The following is a 15,748-nucleotide window of genomic DNA, read 5'->3' as shown; positions in this document are numbered from 1 at the left end:
GGTCAGCAAACTAATGACTCTTTCCTACCACCATCCCCTATGGCTTAATCTGTTATACTTTTAACCTTTCCTGAGCTTTAGAGAAGATGCTGCTAAAATGATCCTTCAGCTATTCAATTTCTTTTCCAACGTACAGTGAAAACAACAGCTCTGGTAATCTAATTGAGCAGCATTATTATTCAACATGGGGTAGGCGCCATGCATCTCTATGAGTCAACTAGGACACAGGTTTGCAATCCTCTGCACCACAAGTCATAGTTTCAGTCTGTGTGCACAGGTGATGGAGAGGAGAAAGAGCACAGGTGTGGGGAAGTAAATGCAGATGGGGGAAAAGCTCGGACAAACTGGTGGGCCAAGTGCCTGTGTTCCTTTTTCACAAGATCTCTCAAAGAAAATCCTAAAACCCTGAAGACCTGGGAACTCACAGACTAGATCATCCCTTAGCATCCTCATACTCCTGAAGTATGGAGTTATTTAACCAAAGCTACTCAGGTGTACCTGCCACGTTACACAATATGTCAAAGTATATTAGAAAAAATCCACCAAACAATGTTTTTCTTTCTTTTTTTTTTTCTTTTCAAGAATCTATAACCTAGCACGTGGAATTCTTGTTTGCATGTACCAAAGCGTTCAGACTTCACTATACTACTGAAAAAAGTAATCTAAAACTGTATTATTTTTAGACCGCAATGATTTTGATAAACCACTGTATATACACAAACGTGTGCGCATGCACACTGACATACACTCATCCTTTTACTACCTATTTGGAAGGAAATATGGTTTTTAAAAACATAAATAATCTCAGAGAATGTCAGGGCTCAGGGCACAGCTGTATTTCTCATTTGTACGTGAACAGCTCATCTATGGTATGATACTTCTTCCACATCTAAATTACCCAGTGTTACACCTTCTAAAAAAATGTGATGTTAGAAAACAGCAATACTTTACCTGAGCATGTAATAGATTTCCCTTTAATTTAAAAGTTTACGTACCTTCAACTTCCTCAGGCCACTTTACTAATTTCTTTTAGTAATGAAAACCTGATTTCAGGAGGATTTCCAATAGCCATGTTTTGACCAAGCTTTTTTAAATGAACTATTTCCATCTTCTAGGGGTGGATTAACCATTAAGGATGGTATGCACCGGTTTACAGTAAGCAAGGTATGCACGGGCTTAATTGTGCTTACTTAGTAATCTATACCTGCCAACTTCTGATTCTAAAGGAACCTCTTCTTTATTTACACTGAACTCAATGAAAAATTCAAAGGTTTTCAAATAGCAAATAATTATACTTCCAAACCATCTTTAGGCTAATAATCTTCAAAATTATCAAAGTAGTGGAAAATCCTAAACCCTCTCCTTCAATACCCAAAGTGTTTTATTGTAAGGCCGTCATCTGAAGTTTAATAAAACTACATAACTACTATTAAATTTCAAAGCAAATTAAGATCCTCACGTAGCAATCAATGGCCAACACAAAAAGCAACAGCTTCTCCAAATGTAAACCCCTCAAGTTAAACGTTCAATAATTATTCTTAGTCCTTGTTTTTTTCCTTGCTTTGGGGCATGAAAATATTTATTTCACACTGCTATTGTGCCTTTCTAGCATGTTTTCCTGTAAAGTATTTATGAGGGTCACAGGCACGGGAAGGAGTTTCGATTTGGCTTCACAGTATGTGTGCCTACACAGCAATCCACACACAGCATCAGTAAGGCTGTTTCTCACCTCACAATGTGTCGGTCTCACCTCTTTATTTTTTGCCGCTATTTTGATGGTCAGACATCTCTCTCGCACATAAATAATCTGTACAGGGCCTAATCCACTTATATACACAGTGATAAAGGCTTTTCCATTTTTCCCCAAAGAAACATGCAGTTCAAGCTGTGAGCTAGGCCAGGCCACTGTTTTGAGGTCCTGCTACAGAAAAGTGCTCTTATCTCCAAACTTGGAAATGGCAAATTCGGTATTGCATGTGGCTGGATGGCAAAGGTGCATAGTAGATGGTTTTCTGGGCCTCTAAATGGAAGCATCCTAATGCTAAGTAAGCACAAGCCTAGGTAAGAACCAAATTAATTTTTCTAGAGGCATATTTATGAAAAAAGTTCGAAGGGGCATTATGATAAAGTGGTAACAGGGTGTGGAACTCTTATAATGTACAGTGACTTTTCTATAGTAGTGGAGCACTAAAAGAGGTTGTGCTTATATCAGGCTAGCCCAAACAAAAATATACTTTTTTATTAGGTGCATTAATGATCTGCGTGATGTCTTGTTAATACCATGGCAAGGAATTCAAATGTGAGTTGCACATTCTGTGTGCACTTTTTTTTTAAAACACACTGATGCCAAAATTGTTTCACTAAACAAGTTCAAGTTTATAAATATCTCCTGTTGAAAAGAAGCACCATCTGATAGCAGCTTTCCAAGCCAAAGTCACTTTTCAAAAACTGTAGGCTTCCTCATTAAATCTTAATATGATAACAAAATTATCAGGAAATGCTACATTTATTTAAATCATCTTTTTGTTTTTCATAATAATATTTTAGCTAGTTTAATATACATTGAATTCAGGATTCCAAATATAAAATATAACAAAGTTCATAGTTAAGGCAATTCTTTAGATAACTCAGGTCAAAAGCTGCCTCTATTGAGTAACGAACTGGAGGCAAGGTGGGTTTTGAATTTGGCTAAAAATGTTACTTTCCACTAGATTTGTTTCTATAGATCTGGCTGAAATTTAGTCTATCACAGGGAATATCTGGCACAGGAGGTGTTATCTACAAATCATAATAGTCAAGTTGCCACTGCATAAAAATGTGTAAAAAGCAATTATCCAATGAATCTGAGATGTAGAAACATCTAAACTGGATAAATCAGGTCTAAAAATTGTGACTATAATTAAGGACTCTTTGTGATTATCTATCCAGCTTGTATATTTAAAGAAACTAAGGTTAAGTGATTACTGTTAAATCCAAACTAAAAGGTGATTATGAAAACACACCAAACCGACCAGTCATGTCAATATTAGAAGTCAGAAAATATTAAGTGTCACGAAGCCATGGGTTTCAAATACCAATTCAGTTAGCTAGGGAATTAATGAAAATACTTTTAAAAACTCTGTTGTTATAAAATAATGAAGCTTTTCAAATCACAAAGCTGCAAATAATGTTACATGTGAAAAATAATGAACAATGGCTATGTAGATTGCGAAATTTCCAAAATAGAGTATATCAATGGAATATAAATCAGTTTTAAAGAGAAACAATCACTTTATAATCACTTATTTCCAACTACATAGTGTCTTCAATTATCTGTTTATAAAGGAATGTATCAAAGAACTTTGCTCCTGAAAGCTCGAATGTCTTCTACTGAAGAACTTCTACTATGTTCTCCTTAAAGTGGTGAATGTGGATTCCTTATATGCTTCATGTTTTCCCACTTGACTAAAGATGACACTTGGGGCTTCATGTTTCTTCTTTTTAACCCATTTCTGAACAAAAATCTTTATTTTTAGCATTTTTACTTTTAAAACTTGAAATCTTATAGCAGGAACTCAAAACTTGTTTATGTAAGCAGAAAAGAGAAGTGCCAGAGCCACTGAGAAGAAGACATGCGGCATTGCTTACTTAAATCCCCATCCTGTGCCCCCAAGGACAATAGCTGCTACCAGGATGGCACCAGCGATGGAGCCTATTATGAGATTGGTGGCACTAGGACCTGTGACAAAGGATCATGGGAAGAAAGTCATATGAGCCAACCAATTTAGTTATCACAAGGGAAAGGCAGTTAGTGGTTTCAGGAAGTAAATAGCCTGTGTAAAAGAGCTCTAAACACTTAAATGGCCTTTATTTACTTAGCTTAATTGCATTTTAGATGCTATGGCTAACTGTTGCTTTGATATGTGTTCCTTCAAATCAAAAGTTTCTGTTCCACTGTTGATTAAGTTCCATCAAATTCACCTTTCACAGAATTTGAAGCCAATATGCTCAAATTGCTGTTGTTACATATCTTTCTTTTTCTCCCCCTTTCCCAATATCACAAATCAAACAAAAACACATAAAGAATACGACTGCATTAGAATTTCTTCAATCCAACTAACAAGTAAGGACATGGAAAGAAGGAAAAGTATTCTACTCAAGTGCTCTTTCAAGTAGGACATTAAGTTGCCTGAATATTAACGTTCCTATCCCCCACTTGGAGTCAGATAAAATTTAGAAGTCAGAAGGAGGTTATCAGTAAAGATCTGACCCCGAAGCCATGTTCTTTCTCTCTCAGACATACTTCTTCATGGTCCCTACAGAGTTAAACAGCAAAGTGGGCTATGAAAAGAAAGGTATAAAAGAAGCATAAACCTGATTTGGGTGATTTTTGGGAAATGGATCATAGGCTCCTTAGGTTCAGTTGAGAATGTTGTTCAAGTTCCCATTTACTACTGAGAGATATGAGGCTGAGAGACATAAAAAACGAAGGGAGCAGGAAAAACAGCAAGAAAGAAAATACAAAAACACAAGGTGGAGTTTCTATCAGTTGTCTGAATAAGCCTGATGTATATACAGTAACTCCTCTCCACTCGTATGGGAAACACTGTAGCTCAGCACTTTTTAAATCTAAGCAAAGTTACATTTAGTACATGAATTCTTTTAAATGTCATATCCCTCAGGATACCAATATGCAGTTTCAGTGCTCCCTAACAGCAAAAAACTTCCAGTCCTAACTATGTATTCCTGCTCCAGAAGTCACATGGCCAATTTTGCTGGTTCCTCTAAAATCCTCTTAACTTTGTGTATACATTCATTTCTATGTAGAAAATTCTCTTTTCTGCTCACATCAGTGCCCTCAACTGTGTACATAAATGGATGCCGCTTTCGGTAGCACTAAAATTGTTTTTACACAAAGTGACCACCCAGTGCTTGTGGGCGTGAGTGGACAGGTGGAGGAAACTGCAGTGGGAGTCTCAGGTGGATGCTGGTCTCTTTGGGCTCCTGGGCTTGTGACACGCTATTAAGACGAACAACCGAGGTTCCACAGAATACAAATCTCAGTGGCCTTCAGAGATACATAAATAATAATAAAGAAGAATGAGAGCAATAAAGGTAGTTCATTGTTGTTAGGTGCCATCAAGTCGATTCCGACTCATAGCAACCTCATGTGACAGAGTAGAACTGCCCCATAGAGTTATCTTGCCTGTAATCCTTATGGGAGCAAACTGCCAGGCATTTCTGGCATGGAGCCACTGCGTGGGTTCGAACTGCCAACCTTTTGGTTAGCAGCCTTGTGCTTAACCACTGCTCCACCAGGGCTCCTTAAAAGCAGTTTAAGGCTATATATTGAGCATTCACTGTGTGCCAGGTACGGTTCTAAGCACTTGGCATGTATTATCTCATTTGATCCTCACAAAAACCATAAGAAGTAGGAACTATGACTATTTCTGTTTAACAGATGAGAACACAGAGGCTTCTAGAAGTTAGCAAGTGACGGAGGCAAGATTTGAACACAGGTTTGTCTGACTCTAAAACGTATGCTCTAAATCTACAGCCCATGGGCCAAATCTGGCCTGTCACCTGTCTTTGGAACACAGCCCTCACTCGTTTCTGTATTGTTTATGGCTCGTTTCATGCTACAACAGTGCAAAGTCAAAAATATTTATTATCTGACCTTTCAAAGTTTGCTAACTCCTGCTCAAATGAAAAGTTACTCCGTTTACATGTATTTCCTCCCCATATTTTAACAGGAAATCAAATTTTAAAAGAAACTTTTAAAAATAACTTTTTTTTAAAACCATCTTTGTACTTTATGCTTTAGACATGATTTATATTATACTAGCTTAAAAAGCCTGGGTGGAGATTAGAGAGAATTCCTGATCTACGATAATTCTAAATTAAGGAATAGAAGAAAAAACAAAACAAAACAAAAAAACCTCTACTCACGGAATCCTGATTAACTAAATGAACATCATGCTGTGAGTTAAATTAGAAAGTCTGAAAACAATCTATATTTTACCATGTTAATTTTATTTTTAAAAACTACATTTACTTTTTTAGGAATTATGGCAAAATTTAGAAGTTGAAGAAGTAATAGACACAAACAGTGCATAAGCCAAAAAATAACAAATAACATCTATTTTTGCATGGACTTACCTGTCACAACCAGAAATAGCCACAAAACCCAACAACACTGGAGAGGATGGATGAAGACAAATGCTGGTCACAAGGACTATGTTTTACAACAAAGGCCTTTTTGGTTTTGCCTATCTCTAGAATTAAGGGAAGATTATTAAAATTCATCCCTTTAATTAGTACATATCAGGACACCATAATTATGATCCATAAATTATGTAAGAAATTGATTTGGGATGACTGTTAGAAAAATACTTTTCTTCAATAAGGAATTGCACATAAGTGCATATAGAATTTCCCTTGGAAAAGGAATGTTACTCCTCCACATAATCCAGTGAACAGGTCCAAGGTGAAAATTTAAATGGCAAATTTCTTATTTTCTCTAAATATTTACCCATTACATAGTCTATCTTGTAATAAATAAAGATAAACAAAATACCTTTTCCAGTATTCTAACTTCCACTGGGCTAACTAGCTTCACAGTTCATACCAATAGCATGTGAGTTAGAAGATCCAAATCTGGTTAAAGTCCTTCAATCCAGGGGAGAGAAGCCTCAAGTAATCCGCAACACAACATATGATCTACAAATTGGCTCACCTCTTAATGCTATTTTGGTGGTGGTTCTCCCAATTCCACTGTGTAAGAAAGGGCTCTGTGTGCCCCAATTGATATGACTAAAGAGGAACGTGTCTGAAACTATCAACATGCCCATGATTTGGCCTGTTTGAACAGAGGACATCTGGTGATTCCTTAAGATGCCATTAATTAATTCCTAGGCCACCACGAGGTGTTACTATCATCACAGCGAACAGAAATGATGGTACGTGAAGGGGTATTTTTGTCATTTGTGAATGCTTTCTCTGTAATTAGAAAAAATCATGATGATCTTTTAGTCTACAAATTAGCAATATCAAGAAAGCAGTATCCCACAGAGAACTGACAGGTACTCTGAGGATTTGGACTAAGTACACAGCAACCCTAATAAAGGCATCAGGAGAGATGGACCTCGTGACAGTGGAATGGGAAAGTGACGTAAAATATTTATTAATGCCCTAGGTATTTTTAAGACAAATCCAACAGATAACTTCCAAATATTCACTTAAGGCTGTATAGGCTTTCTGTTTCTAATTGTGCTAGCTCCCAAATATTTACACAAACTTCACACTTAAAATATGAATCTGTTTTATAGTAAAAAATGAAGGCAGTACCCTATTCATTCTTTTTTTACCAATTAGCTCATAGCCTCCTATATGACTGAAAAAACTGAGAAAATATTAGTGGCTGCCATTTAGATTATCTTTAAAAGACATTTCAGCTGTTTATAATTCCTGCCTGCATATGTGGATCTACTTGACTGGGTGAAGATTAAATTCAGTATAAGCATCCAAATAAAATGCTCACATAAAAGCATTTTTGCTAATAAGCAGTAAAAAAAAAAAAAACTACACCTTCTCCTCACTTATCGACTATCTCATTATCTGACATTTCACATTTATGACGATAGTAAAAAATCTACTATCTGACTACTCTGTGCATTAACGACGTATATCTGGCAGTAACAAATGCCAAGGTGTGAGGCGAGAGTAACGCTGGCTGTGATGATTCAGGTTATGTGTCATCTTGGCTGGGCCACGATTCTCAGTGGTTTGATAGTTATGTAACGATGTAACTTGGCAGTTGTACAATGAGGTAGTCATCCTCCATTTTCATATAACGCTGATTTCACATAATGACCTGGTCTTTGGAACCTAACCATGTCAATAAGTGAGGAGAGGGTGTATATTTTAAAATTACTTTTATAAATGGAGGAGCAATAGAAACTTTTGGACCATTGCCTCAATTGTGAAGATATAGTAAGAACCCCCAACATTATTTTATGCCCCACATTGTTCCAGACAGGAGAAGGTTCTACACTGCACGAGAAAACCACAAGACACAAACACAGACAAATCGCACCACAAGCGGCACTACCACAGGGAACACAGTCAGTGAGACAATACATAAAGGAGTCCGATACCAAGGGTCACCTCACACACCAGGCACCAAACAGAAACACTCTGAAACGCATAAAGATGCTTACTCTATTCCCCACCCTGTGCCTCCAAAAATCACCCCCAGGGCCAGAATCGTGCCTGCCACGGCACCTATTAGCCTGCTTGTGGCCATGTTCACTGTGTGGAGGGAAAACGGAGATTTTTTTAACACAGGAATTACACACTGATTTCACTAACATAGAAAATATTCTATTCAGGAAATTCTCTGAAAAGTCAGTTAAATACTGAAACTTTTGCTTTAAGATTTGAAATTAAGATCTACATACACATTGGATATATTTGAGGATAATTTCGAATTTACCTTCAAACTCCACAAATTCTACTTAAAAACAAACTGTTTTATGAATACTTTTAAACATACAAATAAATGAATTTGAGTTATAGTTTCTGCAAAGTGTGAGGTAAAATAAAAATGTAATTTAAATCGCATAGCAGCAAATCTCTATTTTAATTACAAAAGGAATAAACTACTCGTATACTTTTCGTACAATTCTCAAAAAGTAAAATATGCATAAGAAGCTACGCCTTCTTAAAATTTTGAGCATATAATTAACAGTTTTGTGAAAATTCTTACATATTTAAAACAAAATACTTTTTAGATTAAATATATTTTTATCTGGAAAGTTATTGAAAAGTATATTTCAAGTAACTCTGTAGTGTTTGGATTTCTGTCATAGTATTTGGACATTTTTTGTTTGTTTGTTTATACTCTCTGTTGTATATGCTATGTACTGAGAGAAAGTTAAGGTCTCTGGGAAACTGTACTACTTGTTTCATACCACCAAGTGGTAGATTTCTATTGAGTGGAGATACCTCAATCCCTGCACATCATCGATCCTGCTATGGCTTCTGTATGCTGAAAAATCATTCTTGTTTAAGTAGGGATCCCCAAGGTTTTCTTGCATAGACAAAATGAAGTTTGGTGTTGAAGAAGGAAGCCAGATTATTTAGGGGTGTGTGTGTGTGTGTGTGTGTGTGTATGTGTATGTGTGCATGTGCACAAAGGTGGGCATTTTAACTCACATTTCTATGCAAAGTGAAGTATGGGCTTCAAATTACTTTACCAAAGAAAAGAGAGATTAGCTTCAACAAGGCTGCACTTCACACAGATTGTGTGCTATGAAACAATGAAACAAAACAAAGAACCATGACTCGAAGTCACAATTTTTTAAGGGTTAATATTGGGCTCACTGATCTTTTAAGCTAAATATTCTCCCAAAGGAAGAAAGAGAACCTTGGATCTATAACCCTGTCGAGCAATTGTACAATTACTTCATTTTATCACAGGGTAAATAATATGAGTGACAGATTCTAGTATTATCATTAATTAAGCACAACCAGAGTTATTCTTTGGAAAAAAAAAAAAGATTGGGACACAACAGAAAACAGAGAAAGTCTACTGAGAGCATCGAGTAGAAAGAGAAGACTAACACATAAGGTGGTGGTAATGTTTTACAAATATGACAACACATTATAATTCAAAATAACCCAACCTCTACCTCATATTTTTTAATTTGCAGAGGCAAACACTGGAATGGAAAAGTATTTCAAATATATAAAGTCTCATTTTTTTAAGACCGTAGAAAATGGTTGTTTTCAGAATACTAAATTAATTAGAATACATAACTTTCTTTTTTTGTTTTTGCTTAAGTTCTAGACATTGGTTCTCAGAAACAAAATACATGAGAATCTTATCACCTCTTCAATTTTTATTTTTTCCCATACAAAAATTTATACATACATTGTTATGTGACTAATTGCTCTCCCCATACTGTGATAGCACACTCCTCCTTTCCACCCCTGATTCCCCATGTCCATTCAACCAGCTCCTAACCCTCTCTGCCTTCCCATCTCACCTCTGGACAGAAGCTGCCCATTTAGTCTCATGTACCTACTTGAGCTAAGAGGCACACTCCTCACGAGTATCACTGTATGTCCCACAGTCCAGTCCAATCCCTGTCTGAAGAGTTGGCCTCAGAAATTGTTTTAGTTCTGGGCTGATAGAGAATCCAGGGGCCATGCTCTCTGGGGTACCTCCAGTCTCAGTCAGACCATTAAGTCTGGTCATCTTACTAGAATTTGAGTTTTGCACCCCACCTTTCTCCTGCTCCGTCAGGGACTCTCTGTTGTGTTCCCTGTTAGGGCAGTCATTGGTGGTAGCTGGGCACCATGTAGTTCTTCTGGTCTCAGGCTGATGAAGTCTCTGGTTTATGTGTGGCCCTTCCTGTCTCTTGGGCAACTGCTTTCCTTGTGTCTTTGGTGTTCTTCATTCTTTACTCCAGGTAGTTAGGACCAATTGATGCATCTTGGATGGCCGCTTGCAAGCTTTTAAGACCCCAGATGTCACTCACCAAAGTAGGATGCAGAACATTTTCTTAATAAGCTTTTTTATGCCAACTGACCTAGATGTCACCTGAAAGCATGGTCCCCAGACCCCTACCCCTGCTACTTTGTCCCTCAAAGTGTTTGACTCTATTCAGGGAACTTCTTAGCTTTGGTTTAGACCAGTTGTGCCGATTTCCACTGTAGTGAGTGCTGTCCTTCCCTTCACCTAAGATAATTCTTATCTACTATCTAGTTAGTAATTAACCCTCCCCCTCCCTCCCCACCCTCGTAACCATCAAAGAATGTTTTCTTCTGTGTTTAAACCTTTTCTTGAGTTCTTATAATAGTGGTCTTATACGATATTTGTCCTTCTGTGACTGACTAAATTCACTCAGCATAATGACCTCCAGCTTCCTCCACGTTATAAGATGTTTCACAGCTTCATCGTTGGTCTTCATCATTGTGTAGTATTCCATTGTGTGGATATACCATAATTTGTTTATCCGTTTGTCCGTTGATGGGCACTTAGGTTGTTTCCATCTTTTTGCTACTGCGAACAGTGCTGCAATGAACATAAGTGTGCATATATCTATTCGTGTGATGGCTCTTATTTCTCTAGGATATAGTCCAAGGAGCGGGATAGCTGGATCGTATGGTACTTCTACTTCTAGCTTTTTATGGAAGCACCAAATCGATTTCCGAAGTGGTTGTACCATTTTACGTTCCCACCAACAGTGTATAAGTGTTCCAGTCTCTCCACAACCTCTCCAGCATTTATTGTTTAGTGTTTTTTGGATTAATGCTAGCCTTGTTGGGGTGAGATGATATCTCATTGTAGTTTTGATCTTTATTTCTCTAATGGCTAATGATCATGAGCATGTCTTCATGTGTCTGTTAGCTGCCTGAATATCTTCTTTGGTGAAGTGCCGATTCATATCCTCTGCCCATTTTTTAATTGGGTTATTTGTCTTTTTGTTGTTGAGGTTTTGCAGTATCTTGTAGATTTTAGAGATTAGCCTGATTGGATTTGTCATAGCCAAAAATTTTTTCCAAGTCTGTATGTTATCCTTTTACTCTTTCGATGAAGTTTTTTGATGAGCATAAGTGTTTGATTTTTAGGAGCTCCCATTTATCTGGTCTCTCTTCTGGTGCTTGTGCATTGTTACTTATGGTTCGTATTGTGTTTATGCCATGTATTAGGGCTCCTAGCGCACCTCTTCAATTTTTATATAAATCATGTACACTAAATTCTAGGAAAAACAAAAGCCCCCACAGTAAAATGTGATACTAAATGAGTATTTGTAGATTTAAAAAAATTATAATAACTGTATAAAAGATGCAGAAAAACAATTTAAAAAGGCGTTTGTATCTGCCACGGATGTTAATTTCTCACTGCAGAAACAAGAGAATCAGGCAGCTCATCATGCAGGTTTTAGAAACTCAACCAGAGGAATAAGACATTTCTGCAGATGATTCGAATGTTTATTCAAGATAAACAAATATAGTCTGTAATCTCCACTGAGCAAGAGTAACTATCTCCAGATTCGTCACTGATTGGTACTCTTAACAGCAAAGCAGGATAAAGAAAGTGGGAAAATAGCTTTTCAAAAGTATTCTCTCCCCTCCTTGGTCTCCCTCCCTCCCTCCCACCACTTTTAGCTCTAGCGTACTGAAAGTATGTGTAAAGATCCATTAGATTCTTTGTTGTTATACTTAACAACATTATCTCTTTGAGTAGGTAGTGACTCAACCTGTTTTCAAACTGACCTGGATTAACTGAGTGGCTCACAGGTGGGTGGATTTTTAAAGGGGACACATTTGAAAACTGAGGTCTCAGCTGCTCCTCACAGCTACAAAGAATTTATTGTCTCATTGGAGAAAAAGAAATATCCTTGGGCCTTTGTGGTACCTGTGATCCAGATTTACTTCTGTACTAATTTATTTATTATGTGACTGTATTCATTTGTTTATTCATTCACTTATTTATTCATTCATCTGCTGAATGTCTTTCTTTGTTCTAGGAACTATACTGGGCATACATGATATATACCTTTAAGAGATGGAACTCTGAGAGCTTCTAACTGATTACTGATAACACATACCTTATACTAGAAACTTAACTTTGCTCTTTTTGACACACTTACCTTTCATTATAACTTGTTTGTGGAATCTGTTTATTACCTAGAGCCATGTTTTCATTTTTGTTTCCGTTGTTGGCTGGTTCATTATTACTAGTCTTGGTCCTTGCTGTCTAGTTCATATGTGCTAAAAGGTGGAATTTGTTATAAGTATGTCATATTATGAAACAAACTATAACTTTTCTCCTTTTCTTAAAATTTTCTATTTTATATGTAGAATTCTTCCACAGATAAGTCATGCTTTAGATGTTTTGAAAGGGTTCTTCTGAAACTGGGTAAATTTTTTTTTTCTTTTAGGGCCCTTCTGAAACAAGACGGTGAATTATTTCATTTATGTGATTCCAGTGAGCCAAAGGGTCTAGAATCATGCATCCCATAAGACTTCAAAGGCAGGAGGTATCAAAGCCACTCTCTGTGCCCTCTGGACTAAAGTTCTTTCTGTGGGCATTTATTATTTAGCTAAAAATTAAAATTAGAAATAAATACTAAATACATTCTTTACAGCACAGAATGCAATACTGGTATAACAAACATATTAATCTAGCTTAATATGTTAGACATACAACCAAATCTCCTTTCTCTTTCTCTTTTCCATGAAATAAAGAAAATATTGAAGCTGATTTTTTAATACATTGGGACAAATGTCTAAAAGGATGCAAATACTCATACGGAGTATTAGTTTATGCTGTCAATGAAAAGATCATAGTGTTTTTCTAAACTCACACAAAATAAACTCACAGTTATTGAAAAGTTTTACAACCTGTTAAATCCTTAAGTTATCAATGAGACCACTGTTAATGAGAAAAGCAGCTATGTGACACACAATTACACACGAGCATAATCACACATAATAATCATAACACCTCATATCTAATCATCCTAACTACAAATCAAGGATTTGTCATTCATAAAGAATGTCACCCAAGGATATATGCAAAAGGTAAATGTAACAACAAATAATACTCCTCCTTATTGAGACTTAGAAATGAACACTTTCAAACACTAAATTATAATACTTCCATTGACAAGGAATGGATCAGCTAATAACTTTAGTCCTAACTTTTTAAAAACATTTTTTGCCATTTCCACTTATTATTGTGCTTCAAGAACTAGCAGAATAACTTAAACTCAGCTTTAAATGAGGCAGTGTGGAATAACAGAAAAACACTGGGCTCAAGGTCAGGTAATCTGTGTTTGATTCTTCATCGGCCACTACTTACCTATTAACCATGGTAATTCACTTAGTTTTCCCATTTGTAAAATGATGGGTTTATCTCTGAGCTGATGGCTATGGTTATGATGAAATGGACCAAAGCTTCCGGGAAGTAATGTCTCTCTGCCTATACATATCACTGAAAACCAAGGCTTTGAAGCTGTTCTGTCCAGTTTGCATCCCTGCTGAGAATTTGCATTTCTAACAAAATACCCAGCGATGCTAATGCTGCTGGTTAGGGAATAGGGACCACTTCTAAGAACCACTCTTATAGCAGTGGTTCTTAAAATTTATTATACATAAGAATCACCTGGGGATTAGACCGAATAAGACTCTAAAGTTTAATAAGATCCCCAGAATTGGTCCCCACTCCCTGATCAGCAGCATTAGCACTGCCTGGTACCTTATTATATATGCAACTTCTCAGCGGGGGTGGGAACCAGAACAAACCAGCTCAGAGCCCTGCTGAAAACATTTGATATGTTACAATTTCTTCTCTTCCATCTTATAATGCTGATGCAAACCATCAAATGAGAAAAGTTCCATTGCATTCCATTAGAGGCACCATGCAACCATATCTACGGACTGACAAAAATTAAGCATCCTTGACATGAATTTCCCTACAGCAGGTGGGAATTCTAGGTCTTGTAAACACAATTAAAATATCTACTTTTGTAGAGCAAACCAAAATATTTCATTTCAGTGAGTTCAGTAGACACAAGCTGGGAGAAGAGGGAACAGGATAGTTTCTGTATGTGAAATAAATGATAACATAGGAAAAATGAATGAAGCAATATGTAATAGAAAAATCTGTTTTAAAAAAAAAAAATCCTTGCACACATGGTTTGTGCTACGAGATCCTATTTATTGCCTTTCAATGATTTTGGTTTGAGAAGCTGGAGTGAATGCTCTAGCATGCTTTAAACTGTAGGTCCACAGTGGATAACTTCAGCAAGTACAGAATGATTTCAGTGGCAATGTTTTCATCTATCTGTTTCATCTATCTGGACATGCTGAATTTCCTACTGTTCCAGGAACTCATGGTTAAAATGAAAGAAATACCCAAAACATACTGGGTCATTTATGATATTCTCAAATCAATGGACGTAGAATCACTGAATTTGCCTTTATTTTTACCAGCTTGATCTTGTTCAGACAGGTTGCCATTAGGTACATTAGGAGATTATGTTATATTTATGATTAAAAAGGCTGTATTTTCAGTACGCTTCTTGAATTTCTCTCCCTAACAAGGACGGGCATTGAAATTAAATAAAAATAATTATTTTTTAAAGCCTTCACAGTGTAAGTATACAGAAAAGCTTTCATCTATGGATATGACAGACCAGATCATTATAGGTGTCGCTTATTATTAAATGGCAAGCATTTGCAGAGGGCCCAAACACTGTGCTCAGTAAGGCAAGTGCCAACCAAACCAATTTGGTCATGAGCAAGAATAGACAATATGCAATTACAGAGAAAAACTTTGGCATCTCACACAGCTGTTGAACCTACAGTCAAGAAAGTACTGATTGTTTCACTATCTTGAGTTCATTACCTCTTACTTTTCAGCAAGACAATGAAACAGATACTGATAAACTGAAAACAAGCACTAACATGTAAAATTTCGTTTCCCAAAAGGAAGGGATGTACTATGTAGCAAGGATATGCTATCTTTCAAATAGTAGAGAGTCAATAAATATTTGCTAAACAGATAAAAATATGTTGTTTCTCTCTTAGCATCTTCTTTTAACCAGAATATCAAAAATAAAATTCACCATTCGATCCAGCAATCCCACTCCTAGGAGTATATCCTAGAGAAATAAGAGTCGTCACTCGAATAGACATATGCACACCTATGTTCATGGCAGCATTGTTCACAATAGCAAAACGATGGAAACAA

The 15,748-nt window shown here is 36.6% G+C and overlaps 1 protein-coding gene across 1 annotated transcript in view; it reads right to left on the bottom strand.

Annotated features, from left to right (window-relative positions):
- The window catches only part of ADAM23 (ADAM metallopeptidase domain 23), a 171,410-nt gene that overhangs the window by 3,855 nt on the left and 151,807 nt on the right, over nt 1–15,748 (bottom strand). Inside the window, exon 25 of the mRNA XM_004378270.2 lies at nt 3,628–3,718. Within this exon, the coding sequence (XP_004378327.1) occupies nt 3,628–3,718 (91 nt within the window). The remainder of the gene's footprint in view (nt 1–3,627; nt 3,719–15,748) is intronic.

Source organism: Trichechus manatus, unplaced genomic scaffold (genome assembly GCF_000243295.1).
Source record: "Trichechus manatus latirostris isolate Lorelei unplaced genomic scaffold, TriManLat1.0 scaffold00056, whole genome shotgun sequence".
Lineage (NCBI taxonomy): Eukaryota > Metazoa > Chordata > Mammalia > Sirenia > Trichechidae > Trichechus > Trichechus manatus.
Note: the sequence above shows the minus strand (reverse complement) of the source record. Positions and strands in the feature narration are given on the sequence as shown.